The sequence below is a fragment of the Acinonyx jubatus genome, chromosome D1 (assembly GCF_027475565.1).
Source record: "Acinonyx jubatus isolate Ajub_Pintada_27869175 chromosome D1, VMU_Ajub_asm_v1.0, whole genome shotgun sequence".
NCBI lineage: Eukaryota > Metazoa > Chordata > Mammalia > Carnivora > Felidae > Acinonyx > Acinonyx jubatus.
Window position 1 is genome coordinate 4,407,256 of NC_069390.1, and position 23,766 is coordinate 4,431,021.

The window sequence follows — 23,766 nt, forward strand, 5'->3', positions numbered from 1 at the left end:
CTGGTCGCTGCGCCCCAGAGGGATACGCGGCGCCGCTCTGGCCTCCGTCGAAGACGATGCTGTAGATGGTGCCTGCGGTGTCTCCCCTCGAGAGTTTTTCCAGGGGTGGTGGCCCGAGTGTCCTCCGGCCCCAGCTTCCTCCCTGATGAGGGAAACGGGCTGTGCCCCCAGAGTCACTGCCCGCTGTTGATGCTGTACCGGGCCGTAGAAGACCGGGCCCGCTCCCGCGTGCGAGTAGATTGTGCAACTGTAGCGGGGAGACGGGTGCCTGAGAACGATTTTAGAGTTGGCCCTGGTCGTGTTTGTAGTTGCTGTGGTTTTATTGCTGACTGCAGTCACATCATTCTGGCTACAGTCACATCATTTTGGCTACAGCGGAGCGATCTAATTTCGCACCTGTGTCGTAGCTGTAGCGATCTCGCGTGGCACTTTGAATGGAGTGTCTCTTTCACCTGGCAGGTAAGCATGTGGGTTGGGGGGTCGGACGTGGGTCTGATCCCCCAGCTCCGGTCTTTGCTGGCCGTGACCTTGGGCAGGTGTGTGTGCCTCGACGCCCGAGCGTTGGTCTTCTCCCTGGTAAATTCGTGCCATTCCGTGGGTTCTGGCGGGAATTATTTTTTTTCCTTTTTATTTATTTATTAAAAAAATTTTTTTTAACGTTTATTTATTTTTGAGACAGAGAGAGAGCATGAACAGGGGAGGGTCAGAGAAAGAGGGAGACACAGAATCTGAAACAGGCTCCAGGCTCTGAGCTGTCAGCACAGAGCCCGACATGGGGCTCGAACCCACGGACTGCGAGATCGTGACCTGAGCCGAAGTCGGAGGCTTAACCGACTGAGCCACCCAGACACCCCGGCTCTGGCAGGAATTAAATGGGCAGTTTGGGTGAAACGTGCATCACATTGTCCAGCATAAGCCAAACAGGTTGGTAGAAGGAGTATTTTGTATTTTCGTTGCTAAAAGCACAAACATGAGTCTGCATCTCCTGTCTGTCTTAGCTAGTTAGCTACCTACCTACCTAGCTTCCTGCCTTCCTTCCTACCTCCCTATCTGGGTTCAAGGCTCTGTTGGAAGAGCTCTGACAGCACAGAATTATATATTTTGGTTGGAAGTCCCATGTCACATGGCAGGTCCGATGGTTTGTTTATTACGGAGGTGATTTCCGTGTCTGAATTCCCCCCCCACCCCCCACCCCTGTTTTGGAATCCAACTAAGCACTTGGCATTGGGCTGACCTTTCACCTCCTTTCCTCAGCGGCTGCCCGTCCCAGGACCTCTGGGGCTGGGGGTGGCACCGTGGCCGGCCTTCTGGAGGGGAAGGGGACCCGGCTTCGGAATGGCTAGTGTTACGATTGGCGGGCCGCTGACCTCTGCGGTTATGGAGAAAAGGAAGTGATTGAGGAGAAGGAAGACAAAGGCAGGGACACGTGAGACACGGGAGTACAGACCAGTTTATTGGCCAGAGATCAGTGAGTGGCATTGGGCAAAGTTGGCGAAATTAAAGTAATCTGACCGACATTCAACGAGCTGTTGCGACATCATCCCTCCCCGCCCCGCTCCAGCTTCTTCACTTGGCGTTGGGGAACTGTCTTTGATCCTCGCTGGACTCACAGTTGAACAAGGGCTCGTGTCCCGGAGACGTTCACCGCTTCCGTTGGGAGATTAAATGAAAGACGCACGGGTGAGAGTCATCAGCCAGTCAGTGCGGGTAGAATCACCAAATGGAACCGGTGGGACGTTGTTCTCTGGGAATGTGGACTCAAAGGCAGCCTTGCGGGAGGGGAGCTTTAAGCTGGGTGTGCGGAGCCGGAAGATGGGAGCAGAGCAGAAGGCATCCCAGCTGTGAGTTGGGGTTAGCAGGGCCCGCCCCCACCCCCGTCATGGTTGGGGTGGCCGGGGTGCTGGCCCAAGCGGAGGGGCCTGGGGGAGCGAGCTTGGGACGCTGTAGGAGCAGCCACCTAATAGGCCCGTGATGGGAGTTTATAAAAACTGGGATAAATAGGTCGTCGCTCTCAACCAGAGCGCCTTACTCTGGACCTTGGTGTTTTTCTGAGAGCGGATTAGCGTAAGGTGCTTAAGTCTCTGGCACCGTCCTTGGAAGCACCTCTCCCCTCTGGTGGCCTTCATGATTTCTAAAGTAGCACCGCTACGTGGTTCCCACGCTCAGCCTGGGGGCGCGGCGCCCAGGTGTGTCCCAGGCGAGGAGGTTTGTGCAAAGCTCACCATCGGATGGGGTCCGGGCGGGCGCTCTCCGCGCCTGGTGCAGCCAGGGAGGATTTCTGCGGTGCCAGGGAAAATAAACGGGTCCGTGGTGCCCCACAGCACCCCAGACCACGGAGACACGTGTCTTCAGCACGTTGGATAAATTTCGCTGCCTGAAGCTGTTGACTTCCAGTTTACTGCTGAGCTGGTCTGGCAGGTGCACAGCGAGAGGTGGCCTGGCATCGAGAATACTCCCCGAGGGGCCTCCCCGTTACTCGGTCGCACCATCTGGGGCAGGGGCGGCCAGTCTGTGTTCCCAGAACATGATTCCCCTGTCACCCTGTTCCCTCCTGTTTAGACCTTTTTTGAAGTTTACTTATTTATTTTGAGACAGAGAGAATGGGGAGGGGGCAAAGAGAGAGGGAATCATCCCAAGCAGGCCCTGCACTGTCCTCGAAGAGCCCGATGTGGGGCTTGAACTCCTAAATTTTGAGGTCGTGACTTGAGTCTAAATCAAGAGTTGGAGGCTTTACCAACGAAGCCACCCAGGTACCCCTTTCCTGTTCAGATTTCTTGTTCTGTTTGTTTATTTATTTTTTACTTATTATTTTTTTAATTAACTTTTTTTTTTTTTTCTTTTTGACAGAGAGAGACAGAGCATGAACGGGGGAGGGGCAGAGAGAGAGGGAGACACAGAATCTGAAACACGCTCCAGGCTCGGAGCTGTCAGCACAGAGCCCGACGCGGGGCTTGAACTCACAGACCGTGGGATCACGACCTGAGCCGAAGTTGGACGTTTAGCCGACTGAGCCACTCAGGCGCCCCTCTTGTTCTGTTTAAAAGTTTAAAAAAATTTTTTTAACGTTTATTTATTTATGAGAGACACAGAGACAGACAGAGACTGAGCATGAGCAGGGGAGGGGCAGAGAGAGTGGGAGACACAGGATCCGAAGCAAGTTCTAGGCTCTGAGCTGTCAGCACAGAGCCCCACGCGGGGCTTGAACCCACAAACCACGAGATCATGGCCTGAGCCGAAGTCGGCCGCTTCACCGACTGGGCCACCCAGGCGCCCCCAGGTTTCTTGTCCTAAGGCCTCTGTTAGTTGCTCAGTGATGATTTGAGAGAACAAATGACTGACAGAAAGGGGAGTTAAGCTCTCTTTTCACCCGTCTGTGTTTTCTTTGCAGCCTATCTCCCTGCCCCCGCCCCCCCCTCCGCCCACCCCGGTCTTTCCTGCTTTTCCTGCCAGTACACGTATTCTCTTCTCTAGCTGGCTGAGAACTCGGGGAGCAGGTGCCGTCCTGCCGAGCAGGTGGATCCCAGGGGTCATGCCGCGTAAGCCCGTAAGCTGTGTCCCCGGGGAGGTCACCTCTCTCCACCCAGGTAGAGAGGTGCTCAGGCGGGGATGGTATGGGGTAGTGGTGGGGGGACAGCATGTCTTTGCAAATTAGCAGGGTCTGGCGCTTGCGCGCGTCGCAGGGGTGAGGCACGGAGCCTGGTAGGCAGTGGTGGGCTTCTAGGAGGGGAAACGGTGGTGAGGTAGCAGTTAAAGCCCCAGGCAGGGCCCTGTGCGGCGCTGACTCCTGGGGTGCAGAGGGGCTGGAAGAGGAACCAGGGACCCCCCAGCTCAGAATCCTGCCAGGGGTGAGGGGCGGTAGCAGATAAGAGTCTACATGCCCGGTCACCTTATCCGGGAGGAAGAGGATGGTGAGTGAGGCCAGCGCTCAGAGTGTTTAGTTGTGTCTCTCAGCTGGGGCATAGCAGAGCCCCCCTCCCCACCCCCCAACAGCACCAGGAGGCGGCGGGGGGGGGGGTGCTGCCTGCTCACAAGGCCCTCGGGGGCCCCCTTCGTGCTGAGGCCCTTCACCGCCGCTATCCTGGAAGGTTGAAGGGTTACAGAGGAAAGCTGTCCAGTTAAGTGGCCTGGCTCCAGACGCAGGCCCGGCCTGCCAGCTGGCCCAGGGCCCTTCCTCTTACAGGGTGTTGGGGTTCCCAGCCGTGCTGAGAGAATGACAGGAGTCACCAGGAGGGGACTCCAGGGAGGCTGACCCAGGAGCGGAGAGTGGGAGACCGGGCAGGGTCAAGTTGATACGGCAGAAAACTAATATTCCAGGAAGGGGGCTCATAGGTATTGTTCTGTACTTGTCCGTGTTTGCAGCATCTCCCGATTTAAAACGTTCGGGGCAGAAAACGACCTTGCTGTGTAGTATAGTCAAGTTCGCCGGGCCTCCTGTGGGGTCCTCCTAAAACCTGATTGTCCCCTGAATTGATGAATGGCTCGCCTCCTTCCGTCTGGGATGGGGGGGTCTCTCTTCTCCCCCAGCCTCCGGTGCGGTCAGCCTTTGGGAAGTGCTGGGACCTGCGTCCTCCTCAGTTATTCTGGCCCTTCTCTGGGGGAGACTCGGAGGTGAGGGAGGCAGGGCAGGCAGGCAGGCTTTGCCCACACCCACCTGGGTGAGAGGTGAGGGCGTGCCCTGCGTCGTGCAGGTCGTGCCAGGGTGCGGTGGGTCAGGAGGTGCAGTGATCCGACAGGTAGCCTTGCTCGTCCTTTGTTGTTGTTGTCATTCGAGGTGTCGTTGGGTGGGTCTAGCTTATTCCCCGGTTACGGACACTGGAATGCAAGGGCCGGCTTGTGGGCGGGCAGAAACCCTGTGAACGGGCCCCTCCTGATTTGACTTTGACTCTGTGCATGGGTGGTGGGGCCTGGCCGTGGCTCTGTGGATGCTGGCTTCCGGCTCACGTGGCCGGCGGGCGAGATGTGCCCAGAAGGCGGGCGCTGACGGCCACTCGAAGGGTGTAGGGAGCTTTGAAAGTTGGTCTCCGAGTGTGAGATTGCACTGAGCTGCAGCGGACAGGTGTTTTCAGCAATATCCTATGATGCCTAAAAATATTTAACGGCTGTTTCCAGATGCCGCGAGCTGACAGTTGTTCGAAGGAGTGAGTTCTCAGCGAGTGGGACGCTGGAATTCTGTACTTGAGGAGAGACTTAGGGGCATAAATGTTGAATAGATAACACTTCAGTTTCGTGAGGCAGTGTTTTTTTTTCTTTTTCTTTTTTTTAAATAACAGCTTTATTGTGGTTTAACTTACCCCACAGCCCACACGCCCGTCCAAAGAGAACACTCCAGCGATTATGAGTCTCTTTACGGATATGTGCAGCCATTAGCACAGTTAACATTGGAATGTGTTCATCGCCCGAGAAAGAAGCCGTCCTCCCTTTAGCTACCGACCCCACTCAGTCCTCCTTCTGCCCCCAACCCTAGGTGAGAGAGAGGGAGAGGCAGAGAGAAAGGGGGACAGAGGATCCGACGTGGACTCTGCTCTGACAGCCCAGAGCCCGACGCGGGGCTCGAACTCACCAACTGTGAGATCACGACCTGAGCTGAAGTCGGACGCTTAACCCACTGAGCCACCCAGGCGCCTCTCATAAGTGTTTTTGTTTTTATTTTTATTTATTTATTTATTTTTTATTTATTTTTTTTTTTTTTAATTTATTTTTGAGACAGAGAGAAACAGAGCATGAGCAGGGGAGGGGCAGAGAGAGTGGGAGACACAGAATCGGAAGCGGGCTCCAGGCTCTGAGCTGTCAGCACAGAGCCCCACGCGGGGCTCAAACTCACGGAGTGTGAGATCGTGACCTGAGCCGCAGTCAGATGCTTAACCCACTGAGCCACCCAGGCGCCCCTCATAAGTGTTTTTAAACATGAGGCTGTGATGCCGGGATTGGTGGAATGTTCGCCTACTAGATGTGCACAGGGAGTTTTCAGTTTTCAAACCTTTGGCGTCCGGTTCACTTGGTCCACTAATGACCGCTATGGCTTGAAGAGGGACTTCTGCTCAGGGCGGTGTCCGGGCGACTGCAAAACTAGAGAGCCAAATTGTCCGTTCTGCGGTGCATTTAGGACTCTTACATCTGGCTTTCAGTTCAAAGCAATCAAAACAAACGAATCCTGACTTAAATTCAGTGTTCTGACCAGGCCGTTGACTCCTGGAAAGGCCCGCAGGGACTCCCTATCTCACCTGCCTCTCCCTGGCGGAGGTTAGATTCCTGAGCAAACACCGGGACCCATACCTTTGGATAGAATGGTCTACAGACACGATGTTTATGTTCCGTCCGCATTAAAAATCCCTCAGGTCTGGGTGAAGCCCTCGAAAGATCTTATAAACCATCGAGAGGGTCGCCAGTCCGTTAACCTTGCTTGCCACACTTCACGTTCTGCAGAATTCTCTCCGTAACGCCTGCCGCCTGCCACGCGTGTAGCCTGAAATCTTCGTGGGGAGGGGCTAAGGGTTAAGTGAGGCCCCTGGAGAATCCTAGAGACCCTTGGATAGCTTTTGGAGGGAGAGGATTCCGAGCGGTTTGGATGCCCCCGTCAACATCCCGAATTACCTGCAGCAGGCATTTGCCTGGAGAGCTCGCGGCTCTCAGACTTGGGGTCTGGGCCTGCACAGCTGGCCAGGCGAGGGAGGCTGGCTCCGTGCCCATGAAATAACACGTCGATAACCTTGAACGCTTGGCAGACCAGGTCAGAGCCTCAGGTGCTGCGTGGTGACACTTCCCAGGTGTGCCCGTCCCAGCCTGTCCCTCTGCCCCCGGCATCCCCACCTGGACGCCCCTCCCACTCCCAACCTGTCCTGCCCGCGTGGACACTCTCCTGCGCCCTCGAGTGGCTCCCGTGAGCGGATGGGCCAGAATCCCCAGGGGCCCTCTGAAGGCTTTCTGGAGTGGGTCCTCCTCCGGTCCCCCACTGGCGCCCCTGTGTCCTGGAAGACTGCTTCCCCCTCTTACTGGTCATGCTTCCCGGCCCCACCCACAGTCCTTACGTCAGCCAGAGCGGACTTCTAGAGAACAGAAACAGTGACTTAAAGCCCTTGGAATGTTTTTCCTTCGTTCTTAGCATAAAACCCCTCTGCCTTCCATGGCTGCCTCTGGGCATTCCTCTCCAAAGTTAGCTGCCTGCCCTTGACCTCAGCCACCCTGCCCTCGACCTGCCCTTGACCTCTACCTAGAGGCTTGTTTTCCTTTAGGCTTGAGAGGCTTGCCCTCTGGGCTTCCTGTGTCACCCGGGAGGTCCCCTCTTTTGGCCTCTCTGTCCGAGTTGGGGCGGGGACCTTCTGCCAAGGTCTCCATCCTCCCTGTGGCTGGCACACCGGAGGCAGTCAACAAACTCTTGCCGAAGGAGCGCACGAATGAAAGCTGCGTGCCTTTTGGGGCCTCTCCTGGGGCTCTTTGTTCCGATTAGCTGAAGACTAAGCTAGTTTGGGCTTTTGTAACTGGGCATGTTTGAAAGCGCGGTACCTGTTGATTTCCGTAGGTCCTATGCCCGCCCTCTGTAGGCTCAAACAGGTAAAAGCGGGAGGAATCGTTGGCGGTGAGAAAGCTCAGTGTCGGGTTTTTGCCCCGGTCCTCGGTGACTTTGCCCCTCTGTTAGCTGCCCTTTCCTCGCGGGGCGCTCGGGCAGAGTGTCGGAAGAGAAGGTGGCCGAGGGGCCGGCTGTGCGGGAGGGAGGCCGGGAGGGCATCAGGAGTGGCCAGGGAAGAAGACGGGCCAGGAGGAAGGGAGCCGAAGAGACCCGGCCCGGAGCCATTGACAGGAAAGGTGCGTTCATTTGTGGGCGCTCCTCAGTGTTCCAGCCTTCGGGTTGCTGACCCAGGTTGGTTTCAGTCACAGCCACCGAGGAGGAGGAGGAGGAGGGCCTGGCTCCGACACGCATAAGCACCCACTCCCGAGGACTCCGTGCGCCTGGATTTCGTGGCGTCTTTGTGGCGACCGGGATGGTCTCTCAAGTCAGCAGCCACAGGCACACCCGAGTCCCGGTGCCCTGGCCTGAAGATGAGGGGTTCAGGGCCATCACCGACTCCTGTGGACCCTCTGGGTTTCTTCTGTGCCAGCCTCCAGGCGGCATTTGCAGGTTGCCGAACAGCCACCAGCTTCCTGAGTCAGCTGGGTGTGGCCTGGGCTGCTGGCCTGGAGGGTTGGTGCCGTGGGATGGCCCGGGGGCGGGGGCCAGGGGGTGGGGGTTTCTGGGTGGGAGGGGGCTCCCCTCCTGGACTCTGCTGATCCCCGCCCCAGGCCTCCGAGCAGAGGGTGCAGTGGGCTGTGTAGTGCCCAACAGGCGGGGGAGGGGTCGGCATGGAATCCCAGGATCTGATCTCTTAAGGGACCGTTAAGTTTGTCAAATGGCTAGGAAACCTGCAAATTCAGAACGAATCCCAGGGCCGTGGAAGGGGTTTTCTAACATCCGGTGAAAGGCTGGTGCGTTACGCTCTCTCCTCCTCCTCCTAGGGCGTTACTGAAGATGGCGGAAGCCCACCAAGCCGTGGCCTTCCAGTTCACAGTCACCCCAGATGGGATCGACCTGCGGCTGAGCCACGAAGCCCTGAAGCAGATCTACCTGTCTGGACTTCATTCCTGGAAAAAGAAGTTCATCAGATTCAAGGTTAGCAGATACCTGTTGAGATCTGTAAGGCGCTCACGTTAGCATCTGAGAAAACGCCTCCAGGTGCTGGTGAGGCGAGAAAGCATTTCAGAGCGGTGATTGCCGCGTAATTGATAATTCCTCTGTCCTTGTGAAACACACTCACTGGCTTCCTGAAGTTCTGAAGGCAGGCAGGGGAACCGGCGCCCCTCGGCAGGTGAGTTGGGGTTCAGAGAGCCTGCTCGGAGAAGCAGAGGAAAAGACCAGCATCTGTGTCTCCTGGTTGGAGCCCAGAACTCCTTACGCCTTGTAGAAAAAGGATTGTTTCCCAGCTGTGTGGATTGCAGTGAATTTACCTAACGGTTACCTTGCTGATAAAATTAGGCAAACGTTGGGGCGCCTGGGTGGCTCAGTCGGTTAAGTGTCTGGCTTCAGCTCAGGTCATGATCTCACGGTTTTGGGTTCAAGCCCCGCGTCGGGCTCTGTGCTGATAGCTCAGAGCCTGCTTTGGATTCTCTCTCTCTCTCTCTCTCTCTCTCTCTCTCTGCCCTCCCCCCATGCTGTTTCTCTGTCTTAAAAATAAATAAACATAAAAAGAAATTAGCCAAACATTGAAATAGGTGCACGTAAATTCAAATATAGCTAGCTTCAAATGCTCTCCATCCTGTTTACCTGAAAGAGTGGACATGTATTCACTGTTTTTAATTAACCACGAGTCTTGTTTCCCCTTTGTTTGTAAATTCAATTTATTTCCAAAATCATGGAAGGAATAAAATACACATGTGGGAAAAATTCAGACGAGAGAATTGTCCGGTTCCTCCCCGCCCCCACCGGCAATGAGGGAAACGGATAACTGTGTTCAGTTTCCAGTTTCCTTTTCAGAGGGTGTGGCTCAGAGAAGGGCTGTTGAGAAGGTGCCAGGAGCCAAAGTAGGTGAGAGCAGTGACCTCAGAGAAGGTGGACAGGTCCCTGGGAACCGGCCTTGCTGGACAGGTGCCTGGGGCACAGCCAGAGGGCTCCAGGTCACAAGCCAGCCCCAGAGGCACCTGTGGTGGGGGAGGGCGCCACCTACAGGGAGAAGCGTGTTTTGCCACCCGACCTTGTCCAGAGCAACCCCTTTTTACCTTCAAATCCAAGCAAAGAGAAAGTTGGGTGCAGAGCTGTGGCCATCCATCGCTGCAACCCAGTGCAAATGTTCTCCGGTCTTAAAGACCTTGTAGGACAGCTGAACAGTGCACAGCTGTGCCTAACCGAGGGTTTGCAGAGGAGCACAGGGCTCAGAGCAAGAGGGGAGACGGGGATGGTGGGTGAGTGGGAGACCTTGTGTCTAGACCCTTCCTGCCTCCGTTTTATTTATTTATTAAAAAAATTTTTTTTACCGTTTATTCATGTTTTGATAGAGACAGAGCATGAGCAGGGGAGGGGCAGAGAGAGAGGGAGGCCCAGAATCTGAAGCAGGCTCCAGGCTGTGAGCTGTCAGCACAGAGCCCGATGGGCAGGACTTGAACTCATGGACCGTGAGCTCATGACCTGAGCGGAAGTTGGACGCTCCACAACTGAGCCACCCAGGCGCCCCCTGCCTCCCATTTTAATATAACGTAATATCTGTATTTATTTGTCTTAAAAACATTTGCTTCAGAGAACACCAAAAAGGACCCCCACTTTGTTTAAAATCTCTTTCCTTTCCGCCTCTCAATAGCGGGGGATTGGGTGGGAATAGCATGTAGGGATGCAGCTGTCTTCTAAAAATTCAGGTAGGCTTTGAGAGCTTTTAAACTCATTGTCTTGGTCAAAGCAATCTCTTGTTAAGATGGCTTTATTAAGAATTTCTTTGAGGGGGCGCCTGGGTGGCTCAGTCGGTTGGGCGTCCGACTTCAGCTCAGGTCACAATCTCGCAGTCTGTGAGTTCGAGCCCCGCGTCGGGCTCTGGGCTGACGGCTCAGAGCCTGGAGCCCGCTTCCGATTCTGTGTCTCCCTCTCTCTCTGCCCCTCCCCCGTTCATGCTCTGTCTCTCTCTGTCTCAAAAATAATAAATAAACGTTAAAAAAAAAAAAAGAATATCTTTGAGTTAGAGGTTTTGAAACTCGTAATGAAGAGAATAAGGAGCTACACTGCTCACCTGGTTTCCAAAATTTTGTTTCATATCTGCTGGGCCCTCACACCTGCTCCTTTTTGTGGTTTTTTGCTACTTTTAGTGGTGGGGGTGTTGGCTGAAGGATGGTTCAACAAATTCTCAACATGGAGTGAAGTGTCTTGGAAATACTTGGGGGTTGAGTGGTCTTTTGATTCAGGAGCAGCAGGAGGGGTGGTTTGGGAGCTGGGGTCTTGGGGCATCCCAGGTGTAGCAGGTTGGGGACAGGACTTCATGGCTGGCTCAGTGACATCCTTGAATTTTTTTTTTTTTTTTTACATTTATTTATTTTTGAGAAACAGAGTGAGACAAAGCGTGAGCGGGGGAGGGGCAGAGAGAGGGAGACACAGAATCCGAAGCGGGCTCCAGGCTCCAAGCTGTCAGCGCAGAGCCCGACGCGGGGCTCGAACCCACAAGCCGCGAGATCATGACCTGAGCCGAAGTCAGACGCTCCACCGACTGAGCCACCCAGGCACCCCAATGACGTCCTTAACTCGGTGTCATGAGTCAGTCTGGATGGAGATGGGGGGAATCAGTGTTAAGCTGGTGGCTCAGGCGATTCTCATGTCTTGGGGTCACTCTCAGGGAATCTGCTCCAGGGAGGGGATTGGCTCAGAAGCAGAGGAAGCGAAGGGGCTGGAGGCCCTGGGGAAGATTTCCAGTAGTGACAGTGTGGTCACTTAGCCACGATGTGCTGCAAACGCCTCCTTCCCACTGTCCATCATCCCACTACCCTCACTACCAGGGGCCGTGGATTTTGTGGGCGGGACGTGCTCACGGTGCATGCTCTGTTTCCAGAATGGCATCATCACCGGCGTGTACCCGGCCAGCCCCTCCAGTTGGCTCATCGTGGTGGTGGGTGTGATGTCAACCATGTACGCGAAGATCGACCCCTCGCTGGGAATAATCGCGAAAATCAATCGGACCCTTGATACTAGGTAAGTACTCTTTCCAGATCGCAAACCCTCTAGGAAGTTAGCGATTCTCATTAGTGATTTTTGTCACTGGTATGTATTCTTTTATTATTAAAAAAATTTTTTTAATGTGTATTTATTTGAGGGGGGGGAGGGGCAGAGAGAGAGGGAGGCCCGGAACCCAAAGCAGGCTCCAGGCTCGAGCTGTCAGCCCAGAGCCCGACGCAGGGCTTGAACCCACGAATCACAAGATCATCCCCTGAGCTCAAGTCAGAAGCTCAACCAACTGAGCCACCCAGGCGCCCCTATTTTCTGGTTGGAAAGCATCCTAGTACCTTCCAGCTGCCGTGGCTGTTCCGTGCCAGACCTCCAATCCTATTTCTCTGTTGCTTGTTTGCACTGACAAACCTTTTAAGTCTCTTACTAGAGCGATAACGGTCCCCAGAGGCCTCGTCCCATAGCTGGGCTTTGTTTTTCGGGCCAGGGGGCACATGCGGACGGTGGGAACCCCGGTGACGGACGAGAGGGCAGCCCAGGCGTGTCCTCACGTTTCCCGGGCCGTCCCTGTCGTGTCGGGGGCCGGCCTCAGCCGAGCAGATGAACTCTGGGCCTTTTGAGAAAGCAGCCCGGAGCCTGCTTTCAATTCTGTGTCTCCCTCTCTCTCTGCTCCTCCCCCGCTCACACTCTCTCTCTCAAAAATAAATAAACATTAAAAGAAAAAAATTTAAAAGCTTGGCCTTGGGTCGCCTTGAGCAGGTGCCCTTTGCCCTTGATCCCTTCTTGTTGAAAGCCCAGAGTCCAGCTGAGTCGCTCACGGCCTCCACGCGGCCTCAGGAATGCCGGCTGGGGCCTTTACAAGCGTCTGCAGGGCCTAGAATAAAAATGCCATCATTTCAGGGGAAGCGTGCCTGGGCTGAACGCCTGCCAGATCCCCTGCACTGCCTTGGGGGCCCGGGAGGCCAAGGCGGGGACCCCAACATTCCTGATGCCCTGGGCAGACCTTGCTCCTCCTGTCCTGGTGATCCTGGGGAGTCACAGGCCGACCTCTGCAGACGGCTGGCCTCCACCCTGGGTCATACTGTTTCTCCGTATGTTTCAGACTGCTGTGGGTTTAACACAGATTTTTAATTTACTCTCCCGTGTGGACTCTTAACACTGGATTATATTTAGAAGTCTTGGCTATTTACAGCCCTTTATAATCTGGGCCTTTATACGATTTGTTTCTTTGCTCCCTCTAAACCAATTGCAGTGAACTGGGCCGTCCCTGGCCCAGATTTAGAAAGAACAGATTAAGAGCCAGCGTCTTCCAGGCTCGAGGGTCATTCTGGAACCATCTTCCTGGAGAGCATCTCCGACGGTCCCGGGTGACTGTTTTCATAAGCATAGATGTACTGGCTGTGTGGGGTGTGCTCTGTGTTTGTCTGGCCCCTGCAGCCTTGGAAAGAATGTGTTCTTTAAAAGAAAGCTTTTTTGGGGGGCACCTGGGTGGCTCAGTCAGTTAAGTCTCTGACTTCAGCTCAGGTCATGATCTCAAGGTTCATGAGTTCGAGCCCCACGTTGGGCTCTGTGCTGACAGTGCAGAGCCCGCTTCGGATCCTCTGTCTCCCTCTCTCTATGCCCCTTTCCCTTGTGGGCTTTCTCTCAAAAATAAATAAAAGAAATAAAAGGAGGCTTTTTTTTTTTTTTTTTTTGGCTAATGCTTGTCATCCAAGTATCCATATGTATATTATATTAAAAATCCTGAATGTGTCATCTCTTTGTTAACGTTATGATACTCTCCAATTTTTGTGGACCTAACAGGTATGTGTCTTTTCCTTCAGTGATGTAGGACTTCGGAATCCAAAGCGTAGATGATCTGAGAGATAGGTTCTTAAATGCCTAGATCTAAGCTGGCTTATAGATTACACTATCCGAAAAGAAAGTGTAGAGATAAAGCAGAGGCTATAGTTAAACTTGGACACAAGATTTTTTTTTTAAGTTTATTTATTTATTTTGAGAGAGAGACAGACAGACAGAGCACCCGAGTGGGGGAGGGGCAGAGGGGGTGAGAGAGGGAGAGGGAGACAGAGAGAATCCCAAGCAGGGACCATGCTATCAGTGCAGAACCCCACATGGGGCTCGATCTCACGAATGGTAGGATCATGACCTGAGCTGAAACCAAGAGTCAGACACAACCTCCTGAGCCACCTGGGCACCCCAAGCTTAAACACAGGATTTGACGGCTTATAGAAAGACACAAATTTTGGAGCAAAAGTATTTTACCTTGAAGATAATTAGTTTCAATGTCACTTAAGCACGATAAGGTGTTAACTTGGCGGTTTTTCAATACTGGAAGTACCTTTAGCTTCTGTATATTGGTTGTGTTAATAATTTGAAGCACACTTAAATCATTTAAAAAAACGAGATCCGAGATACAATTGACGTATAACGTCATGTTAGTTTCAGGTGTATAACATCACTTGGTAGGTGCATATACCTTTAAGTGATTACCACCAGCCTAATTAATATTCATCTCCCCATATAGGTACAAATTTTTTTTTCTTACGGAGAGAGCTTTTAAGATCTACTCTTCTAGCAATTTTTTTGAAAAGTGTGTACTTATTTTGAGAGAGAGCAAGTGTGCATGCCAGCAGGGGAGGGGCAGAGAGAGAGAGAGAGAGAGAGAGAGACCTCACTGGCAGCACAGAGCCCGACATGGGGATCAAACTCACGAACCGTGAGATCGGATGCTTAACTGACCGAGCCACCCAGGCTAGCGTCCTCCCTTTGGTTCGGGGCCCAGAGTGTCACTGGTGTCGAGGGGAGGCTGCTCTGGCTGGCGGTGCGTAATGCATTCTCGGCTTGTCTCGTCTCCCTAGCGGCTACATGTCCAGCCAGACGAAGAACGTGGTCAGCGGCCTCCTGTTCGGCACGGGGCTGTGGGTGGCCCTCATCATCACCATGCGCTGCTCCCTCAAGGTGCTGCTGTCCTACCATGGCTGGATGTTTGCCCAGCACGGCAAGATGGGCCGCGCCACCAAGATCTGGATGGTAACGGAGCCTCCCTTCGCCCTCGGTGCCGGACTCGTGTGGATTTTTCATTTTTTTTTATTTCTGAGAGAGAGACTGAGAGCGACAGAGCATGAACAGGGGAGGGGCAGAGAGAGAGAGAGAGGGAGACACAGAATCCAAAGCAGGCTCCAGGCTCCAACTGTCAGCACAGAGTCCGATGTGGGGCTCGAACCCATGAACTGTGAGACGCTTAACTGTCCGAGCCGCCCAGGCGCCCCTGGTATTGGTTTTTCCTTTTTTTTTTTTTTTTTTTTTTAAGTCCTTTTATGGGGCACAGTTTGACGTACAAAAGGCCGTAGCTGTTTAGCAGTGTGTCCGTGGGGACGTGTGCACCTGCAACCCCATGATCAGTCTCCGGGCCATAGACTTAGCTCCTTGCAAAGTTTCCTCACGCCCTGCCCCGTTTTCCTCCGTGGAAAGAGCCCATGAACGAGATCCACCTTCTCAGCAAGGGTTTAGGCCCACAGTGCGGCGATGTCGGGGACAGGGCCAGTGCCCCGGCCGGGCAGCCGCCGCCCTGTTCGCCACGGTATCGGTCCTTCTGTGGCTGGCTCGCCTCACCTGGCACGGAGTCAGGTGCGGGTGCCTTGTACTTCCAAAGGAGGATCCCCGTAGACCTCTCCCCTCCACGCTCGGCTGGTTGACCTGGGAGTTGGCCTCTCCTTGCTGCCAGGGGCATTGCTTCCCCGTGACTTGAACGTGTGGCCAAAGAGTAAAGAGTCCGGGAGTCCTGAACATGGTATATTAGCGTGTGCTAGGCTCGCCGTCCATCAAAGTAAAGTGACATCCGTCTGCAGCTTTCAAAGGTCTTCTGACCGAGTGGTTCCCCTAGCCGACCGGTCTGACCAGGTCTCCCCGGTTCACCCTTCTCCCCGAGGGGGTTTTGCCTGCTCTCCTGGGCCCGTAGTCTGAGCGTCCCCTCGTCTGCCGTGCATGTGGACGTTTGTCCGACTTCACGTGTGACGGCTGAGCTCCACCTCCCGGGGCCCACCCGCACCCACACGCTTCGCTCTCCTCCAGACCGACTTCCTGTGCCCACGTGGCTGTGAGATTTCAGTTTTCCAGAGAAGCAGAATTTAACACCCACAAGAGAGTCAGAGACGGCACCCACACTTCACAGAATAAAGCTAAACGGTGTTCCCACGATGGCATTCTGGTCACGTCCAGTTGAGTCCCAGCCACCCTCCCCCCCCCCCCCACCCTTGAGCCCTAGAAATGCCTTTGAGGTCTGGTCCACAGGAGATGACCAGTTACGACACCAAGGTTAGATCATTCCAGATGAAAGCGAGGGCCGATAGGCAGATAGACGCGTGCTGTCCATTGGGCTTGGCGGTGGCTGAGGGGGGGCCGCACCGCTGCTCCTGGGGTTGGCTCGAACCCAGGCTTCTCGGTCCAGCCCCTCGTCACCGTTGCCAGAGTTTTGAGCCAGTCCCTAACCCGAGGGCCTCGCCGAACCAGCTGACTGACACGGGGCCCGCATGCAGCGGGGCAGTCAGACAGCAGAATCTGGGCACCCGAGAAGGGGTCCTGTCCCGGGCACCTCGCGGCATGTGTCAGACTTGGGCTTTCATCAGCCTGGGTTTCGTTTGGGCTTCCCTGCTTGTTTGTGTGCCCGGGGGCGGAAAACAGACCAGAGGGGACACAGGCCACCGCAGAACATCCGCAACCAGTCGGCAAGTCGTCTACGCTTGAGAACCGGTTTCACATCTTTAACGCGGTCTCACGTTTTAAGACGTACCTTTTTTGTTTTTAAGGGCATGGTCAAGATCTTTTCGGGCCGCAAGCCCATGTTGTACAGCTTCCAGACGTCTCTGCCACGCCTGCCGGTCCCTGCAGTCCAGGATACTGTGAACAGGGTAAGCGGGGCTTCAGCTCGCTGTGACGCCCGCTCCGAGGTGCAGGTGTCCTGGGATTCCGCTTTGTGACCGGGTTAATTTACCATCGTTGGGTCACGGACTTGTCTGGCTGTTGTGGGAGATCTTTTCCTTTCTGATGTATCAGCATGTGTTATGTGTTTTACTTTTTCTTTTTTTTTAATTTTACTTTTTTAAATGTTTGTTTGTTTTTGGGAGAGAGAGACAGAGCATGAGCAGGACGGGGGTGGAGAGAGGGAGACACAGAATGTGAAGCAGGCTCCAGGCTCCGAGCTGTCGGCACAGAGCCCGACGCGGGGCTCGAACTCATAAACCTTGAGATCGTGACCTGAGCCGAAGTCAGATGCTCAAACGACTGAGCCACCTGGTTGCCCCCGTATTAGGTGTCTTTTAAAAGGTATCACCCTTGTGAGAGAAACGGCTTCACAACGTTTTTCTTAGATAGCTTCGTTGAGCCATAATTCACATGCGTACAGATCCGTCCCAAGTATCTAGTCCGACGGTCTGTTAAGTGATTAGCGTTTTACGTTGTGATAAAAGTGTACATGGAACGTAAACATGACCGTTGTAACCACTTGGAAGTGTGCAGTTGTGCGGCATCGAGTACGTTCTCTTAGCACAGCGTCCACCGCAGTCTAGTTCCAGAACTTTCCGTCAGCAAAGCCCTGTGCCTGTGAGCATCATAACCCGTTTTACGCCCCAGCCCCCCGGCTCCCACTAGGCTGTCTCTAGGTTTGCCTGTCCTGGAAGTTTCCTGTAAGTGGAATCCTACAATATGTCCTGTGCGCCCGGCTCTTAGACCGTTGAGATTTATGTGTCCCTCAGTCTGTCATTCCTATTGATGACTGGATGCTATCCACCTGTATGGTTGGACCACACTGTATTCATCCGTGCATCTGTCGATGGACATTTGAGTTTGTTCCACCTTTTGGTTGTCGTGAATGGTTTTCGTTTTCATTCAGGCACCTGCTTGTGGTTCTCTCGGGCTCGAGCCTGGCACTGGGATCACGGGATCAGGGAGGATTTCTTGTTTAACTTGTCAAGGAACAGCCGTGCTGGTTGCCACGGCACCTGCGTTCCCACCGCAACCAGTTTTTGCCTGTCCTGTGGCCCCACTTTAAAAACGTCTTGGCTTTTGGGGCCCCTGGGTGGCTCCGTCGGTTGAGCGTCCGACTTCGGCCCAGGTCATGATCTCCCGGTTCGTGGGTTCGAGGCCCGCGTCGGGCTCTGTGCTGATGGCTCAGAGCCTGGATCCAGCCTGCTTCCGATTCTGGGTCTCCCTCTCTCTCTGCCCCTCCCCTGCCCATGCTCTGTCTCTCTGTCTCAAAAATAAATAAAAACATTTAAAAACATGTCTTGGGTTTTGAATCCAGGCTTAGTCATTTAGTTTCTGTTGGCTTTTTCGAGTCCCCCTCCTCTCTGCTCTCGTGTGCCCTCCCCTGAGGACGGGCCTAGCGACACCTGTGGTTCTGGTGACTGGCCTGAGCTTATTCTAAGTGTTGTTTTCAGTTCCACGAATGCACATCTCACTTTGAATAAACTCGAACAGCCGGTTGGTTTCAGCAGTGGGGCCCCATCTTTAAACATTCAGGGAGATTTCTAGAGATTTCATTGCTGCCTCAAAGCTGTTTTCACAGCAGATAATATTGGCACAGTGAAACGTTTCCTGGTAAACCGAGGGCTTTACTTTCTTGTTTGTGATGTTTATTTTTGAGAGAGAGAGCGGGAGCGGGTAAGGGGCAGGGAGAGAGGGGGAGAGAGCACCCAAAGCAGGCTCTGTGCTGTCAGCAGCGAGCCCATCACGGGGCTTGAACCTATGAACTGCCAGATCGTGACCTTGGGTGAAGTCGGATGCTCGGCCAACTGAGCCACCCAAGCTCCCTTTTTTTTTGTTTTTGTTTTTCATAATTGTTTTCATTCTTTTTTTGTTCTTTTAAAGTTGGTTTACTTATTTAGGAGTCGGGGAGGAGCAGAGAGAGGAGAGGCAGAGAATCCCAAGCAGGCTCCACACTGTCAGCGAAGAGCCCGACGTGGGGCTCAAACTCACAGACCATGAAATTATGACCTGAGCCAAAGTCAGACGCTTAACCGACTGAGCCGCCCAGGCGCCCCAAGATTTTCTTTTCTTTTAATTTTTTTAATGTTTAGTTTTGAGAGAGAGAGAGAGAGAGCATGAGTGGGGGAGGAGCAGAGAGAGAGGGAGACACAGAATCCGAAGCAAGCTCCAGGCTCGGAGCCGTCAGCACGGAGCCCCACGCGGGGTTCAAACCCAAGAACCGCGAGATCATGACCTGAGCCGAAGTCGGACGCTCAACCGACTGAGCCTCCCAGGCACCCCGCAAGATTTTATTTTTAATCTCTACACCCAGCGCAGGGCTCGAACTCCTGACCCCGAGATCAAGAGCCACGCGCTGTACTGACTGAGTCCGCCAGGCGCCCCGCTTGGGGAAGATTTTTGAACCTTTGAAATCTGTTCACGGTTTTTTGTGAGGCACGGATGAGGGGCCCGTGCATTTTAACTTGGCTTATGTGCTTTTTCGTCAACCCCAGTATCTGGAATCGGTGAAGCCACTCATGAAGGAATCAGACTTTAAACGCATGACGGTTCTCGCGCAAGATTTTGCCGTCAGTCTCGGACCAAAACTGCAGTGGTATCTCAAGTTAAAGTCCTGGTGGGCTACAAACTACGTAAGTGCTCCCACACACCGTCGTTCTCGGGGCCGAGTTTTTCGTGTGCAAACACGGGTCCGTGCCACGAAGCCGGGCTCCCCTGTGCGTGGCCGCAAGAGGGGGCCGCCTGGCGGGTGACCCGAGATGGGATGTGGAGGAGACATTAACTGTGACCGGACAGACCCGACGATGAGGCTGCAAGTCGGGGCTGGGGGGCTGGGGGGCAGTGGCAGGGGTGGGGGGTCGCGCTGTGTTTTGATGAGGCCCCGTCTATGAGGGTGTGGAACTCGCACACCCACCCGGGCTCCTGTGTGCACCGATGCGTGTGCACGTACACACGCACCTCAACACAAAGCAGTGTGGCAGGAGTCCCCAGAGCAGTCCTTGCCCCCCCCCCCCGCCCCCGCCCCGGGCCCTGCCAGTCTGTGTCACTCCTGCTAAGCTCACCAGGGGTCTGTCCTGTGTACACCCGACAGGTGAGCGACTGGTGGGAGGAATACATCTACCTGCGGGGCCGGGGGCCACTGATGGTGAACAGCAACTATTATGCCATGGTGAGTGGCCGGGAAGCGCCTGTCCCCGCTCCCGCTGGCCCTGGGCTTCCGTCCGCGGCCCCGGGGACCTGCCCTCCGCGCCCAAAAGCTGCGTGCGCGTCTCTGTGTTTGCCCCGAGCCACCGCGGAGAAACGAGGACAGCAGAAATGCTCTCGGGCCCGTGCCCTCTCCCTGTTGTCACCCCTGGGCACCGGGTCGTGCCAAAGCAGCCTGAGGGCCCGTGTCCCTGCCCAGCTGCCACGCTTAGTGACCTGGTGGGCCAGGCGCACAGCTTCCTCCCTCGCTGCCCTACGGCGCCAGGAGACCGAGCCCCGTGTGTCATTCCCGGGTCTCTTGGGGTTTTTTTCCCTGTCTTCTGCGACATTGATGGCCTGGGGAGGGCACACGCCATTCTTTTGTGAGAAGCCCCTGAAAACAGGGGGTTTTGAGAACTGGCATTTAATACCTGTGATAACTAGCCAACCTCATTCTTTGTCTCTTGCTTTGTCCTTCCCTTCCTTTCGTTTTCCCGTGAAACATGAAAAAAAACCAGCAAAGCATAGGAAGCGGGGTTTCGGTTTGTTTTCTATCAGAGCAGGTGTGATTTCACAGGTAGGGAAGGATTTCCCCGGTGCGGAAACGCCCTCCTGTGTAGTTACGTCAACTTGTCTCCTCCTACGAGTGTTCTCTGTGCCGTGTGCACCTTTCCAGGACTTGCTGTACGTCTTACCGACGCAAATTCAGGCGGCGAGAGCCGGCAACGCCATCCACGCCATCCTGCTGTATCGACGGAGACTAGACAGGGAGGAGATCAAGCCGGTACGCAAGCAAACTGCTCTTTAAGAGTTTCGTTTTTTATGTTTGTTTATCTACTTTGAGAGAGAGCGCCTGCACGTGTGGGGGAGGGACAGAGAGAATCCGACGCAGGCTCCGGGCTCCGAGCCGTCAGCACAGAGCCCGACGCGGGGCTCGATCTCACGAAGCGTGAGATCATGACCTGAGCGGAAATCGAGAGTCGGAGGCTTAACAGACTGAGCTACCCGGGCGCCCCTAAAAAATTCTTTTTAAGCGGCTTTGTTGACGTGGTGCACATACGTGAGGCATGCGGTTTGATAGGTTCTGATGAATTTATATAATGTACCTCTGAAACCGTCACCACAGTCAAGACCGTGAACACAGCCGTCACCCCCGGACGTTCCCCTGGGGGCCTTGTGCTCTCGCTGAGCCTCTCCTTCACCTGCCAGGTAACCGCCGCCTGCCTCCTGTTACTCTAGATTGTTTGCATTTTCCAAAGCTTTGTGCAGGTGGAATCCTACAGTGGACACTCTCTCTGTCTCTCTCTCTCTCTCTCTCTTCTTTCACTCTGTATAATTATTTTGAGATTTAACTCTCCGTGCGTATCCTAAACGGATGTACGTTCGTTGTACTTTAGTCCCATAATCAGCCCTGGAAGAAGCCCTTGCTTACTTGTGCAGGAAAATGGTTAAGCTGGTAAATTATTCAAGAGGGACGAAATGTTCCTTCCTTCTTCATGCCCTGCAGGGAAGGGAGCCCAACGCAGGGGCTTAAACTCAAAACCCTGAGATGAAGACCTGAGCCGAGAGCGAGGGTTGGAAACTTAACTGGGCCACGCAGGCGCCCCATCGTGTCATGTCCTTTCATCCTTCCCTTCCCTTGCCTTCCCCATCCCTTCCCTTCCCTTGCCTTCCCCACTCCCCTTCCCCTTCCCCTCCCCTTCCCTGCCCTTCCCCTCCCCTCCCCTCCCCTTCCCTCCCCTCCTCTTCCCTTCCCCTCCCCTCCCCTCCCCTCCTCTCCTCTTCCCTTCCCTTCCCCTCCCTTCCCCTTTCCTTTCCCTTCCCCTTCCCTTCCTTTCCTTCCTTCCCTTCCCTTCCCTTCCCTTCCCTTCCCTTCCCTTCCCCTTCCCCTTCCCCTTCCCCTTCCCCTTCCCCTTCCCCTTCCTTCCCCTCCCTTCCCCTTTCCTTCCCCTTCCTTCCCCTTTCCTTCCCCTTTCCTTCCCCTTTCCTTCCTTCCTTCCCCTCCCCTCCCCTCCCCTCCCCTTCCCTCCCCTCCCTCCCTCCCCTCCCTTCCCCTCCCCTCCCCCTCCCCTCCCCTCCCCTCCCCTCCCCTCCCTCCCTCCCCTCCCCTCCCCTTCCCCTCCCCTCCCCCTCCCCTCCCCCCTCCCCTCCCCCCTCCCCCTCCCCTCCCCTCCCCTTTCCTTCCCCTTCCCCTTGAGAGAGACAGAGCACAAGTAGGGGAGGGGCAGAGAGAGGAGGACAGAGAATCCCAAGCAGGCTCCACACTGTCGGTGCAGAGCCCAAATGCGGGGCTTGAACTCACAAAACATGAATCCTGACCTGAGTCAAAGTAGGACACTCGACTGTCCGAGCCACCCAGGCATTTCTTTCTTAAATACGCCTTTGGTTGAAAGTGTCAGTTTATAAATGACCGATCAGAACATGTTACTTGGGAAGGAAGATGCCGAAGCCCTGGCACAGTTCAAGCTTTGCTTTGCGGTGAAGGTCAGCATCCCAGAGAAAGGCTGCTCTTTGCAGAGTTTGCAAGGGATTAAGTCAAACGCCCTGTGCACTTGGAAAACAAATCCAGCATTTCAAAATTTGTTTTTCAGGTTTTTTTAATGTTTGTTTATTTTTGGGAGAGAGAGAGTGTGTGTGAGCAGGGGAGGGGCAGAGAGAGAGGGAGACACAATCAGAAGCAGGCTCTGAGCTGTCAGCACAGAGCCCGGTGCGGGGCTTGAACCCATGAACTGCGAGATCATGACCTGAGGCAAAGTCAGACGCTTAACTGCTGAATCGACTGAGCCACCCAGGCGCCCCTAAAGATTTTCTTTTTTTATTCTTTTGTGTAATCTCTACCCCCAGCATGGGGCTGGAATTTACAACCCTGAGATCAAGAGTTGCACGGCCTTCCCCCTGAGCCTGCCCGATGCCCCACAAATTCAGCATTTAATTTGCTCCTCCGCCCCCCGCCCCCCCCCCCCCCCGGAATTGTTATTTGTTTGAAACATACTTTTGTTGCAGATTCTGCTGCTGGGATCCACAGTCCCACTCTGTTCCGCTCAGTGGGAGCGGATGTTTAATACTTCGCGCATCCCGGGAGAGGAGACGGGTGAGTGGGGCTCCTTCCGGAAGCAGCACTTTCGCTCCACACGGAGGCAGTGGAATGCCAGCGCAGTGATTCGTGCCCACCCCTCCTGAGGTTGTGAGAATGCGGGCTCGGGAACATTCCTTCCGTTGACCGGACGTGTGGCTTGTCTTCAGACTTGAGTTTCTCTTGGGCTGAAGGCCGTCTTACAGGGAGTCTGCTCCAGTTCCGGGCAGGAGTGTCCTCTTCTTCCTCTGGCTCCCGCAGGGGCGGTCTGCTCTGGCCCACGTGTGATGCACGCGGGCTTGTGCCTACCGGGGGCAACCTGAGCCGGGACGGCTGACCCCCACCCACCCTCCCCGAGCGTAGGGTGGCCACATCACCCGCCCAAGCCGGGGCACCCTCGAGAATGAAAGGAACACGTGGCATCACTGGGGACTGTCCCAGGCCTGCCAGGCCACAGCTCAGGCTGTGCTGCCACTGAGCCTCCGGGTGGCCGTGCCGGGAGGAAATACCTGCCACTCTCACCTGACGAACCAGACCCTGTCTAGACCTCATGGCGGCCACCCTAACGAACCCATTGCTGCCTTTGAAGCTGGTCGTATATAGAGTCCCAAGCTGATCGGCTTTGGCGTGGGGGGAGAGGGGGTGTTGTGGCAGCCGGGTGCTTCCAGACTGTGAGCCCTGAGCGGTAACTTGTCCCCTGGTGCTGGGCACGGGGGTCCTTGGACGCAGAAGCTGCCCTCTGGGTGGGCTTCCGTCTGGACTCTGCTTTCTGGGACCTGGGATTCAGAAGCTTTCTGAAAAGTCACTCGAGCAGCGTACCTGCTGTTCCCCCGGCGTGGGGTGTCCTGGCTAAAAAGTCAGCCCC

The 23,766-nt window shown here is 54.8% G+C and overlaps 1 protein-coding gene and 1 non-coding gene across 3 annotated transcripts in view; one reads left to right on the forward strand and one right to left on the reverse strand.

Moving 5' to 3' along the window:
- Positions 1-23,766, forward strand: part of CPT1A (carnitine palmitoyltransferase 1A) — a 53,794-nt gene that overhangs the window by 6,996 nt on the left and 23,032 nt on the right. For both annotated transcript variants that reach the window (XM_027045606.2, XM_027045607.2), the window contains exons 2-9: positions 8,488-8,641; positions 11,550-11,689; positions 14,524-14,695; positions 16,471-16,572; positions 19,141-19,278; positions 19,737-19,814; positions 20,505-20,612; positions 22,832-22,919. In XM_027045606.2, coding sequence (XP_026901407.1) covers positions 8,501-8,641; positions 11,550-11,689; positions 14,524-14,695; positions 16,471-16,572; positions 19,141-19,278; positions 19,737-19,814; positions 20,505-20,612; positions 22,832-22,919 — 967 coding nt within the window. In that variant the 5' untranslated portion in view covers positions 8,488-8,500. The remainder of the gene's footprint in view (positions 1-8,487; positions 8,642-11,549; positions 11,690-14,523; positions 14,696-16,470; positions 16,573-19,140; positions 19,279-19,736; positions 19,815-20,504; positions 20,613-22,831; positions 22,920-23,766) is intronic.
- TRNAS-UGA (transfer RNA serine (anticodon UGA)) lies at positions 11,882-11,966 on the reverse strand. The gene has a single exon. It is a non-coding gene; the product is annotated as a tRNA-Ser (tRNA).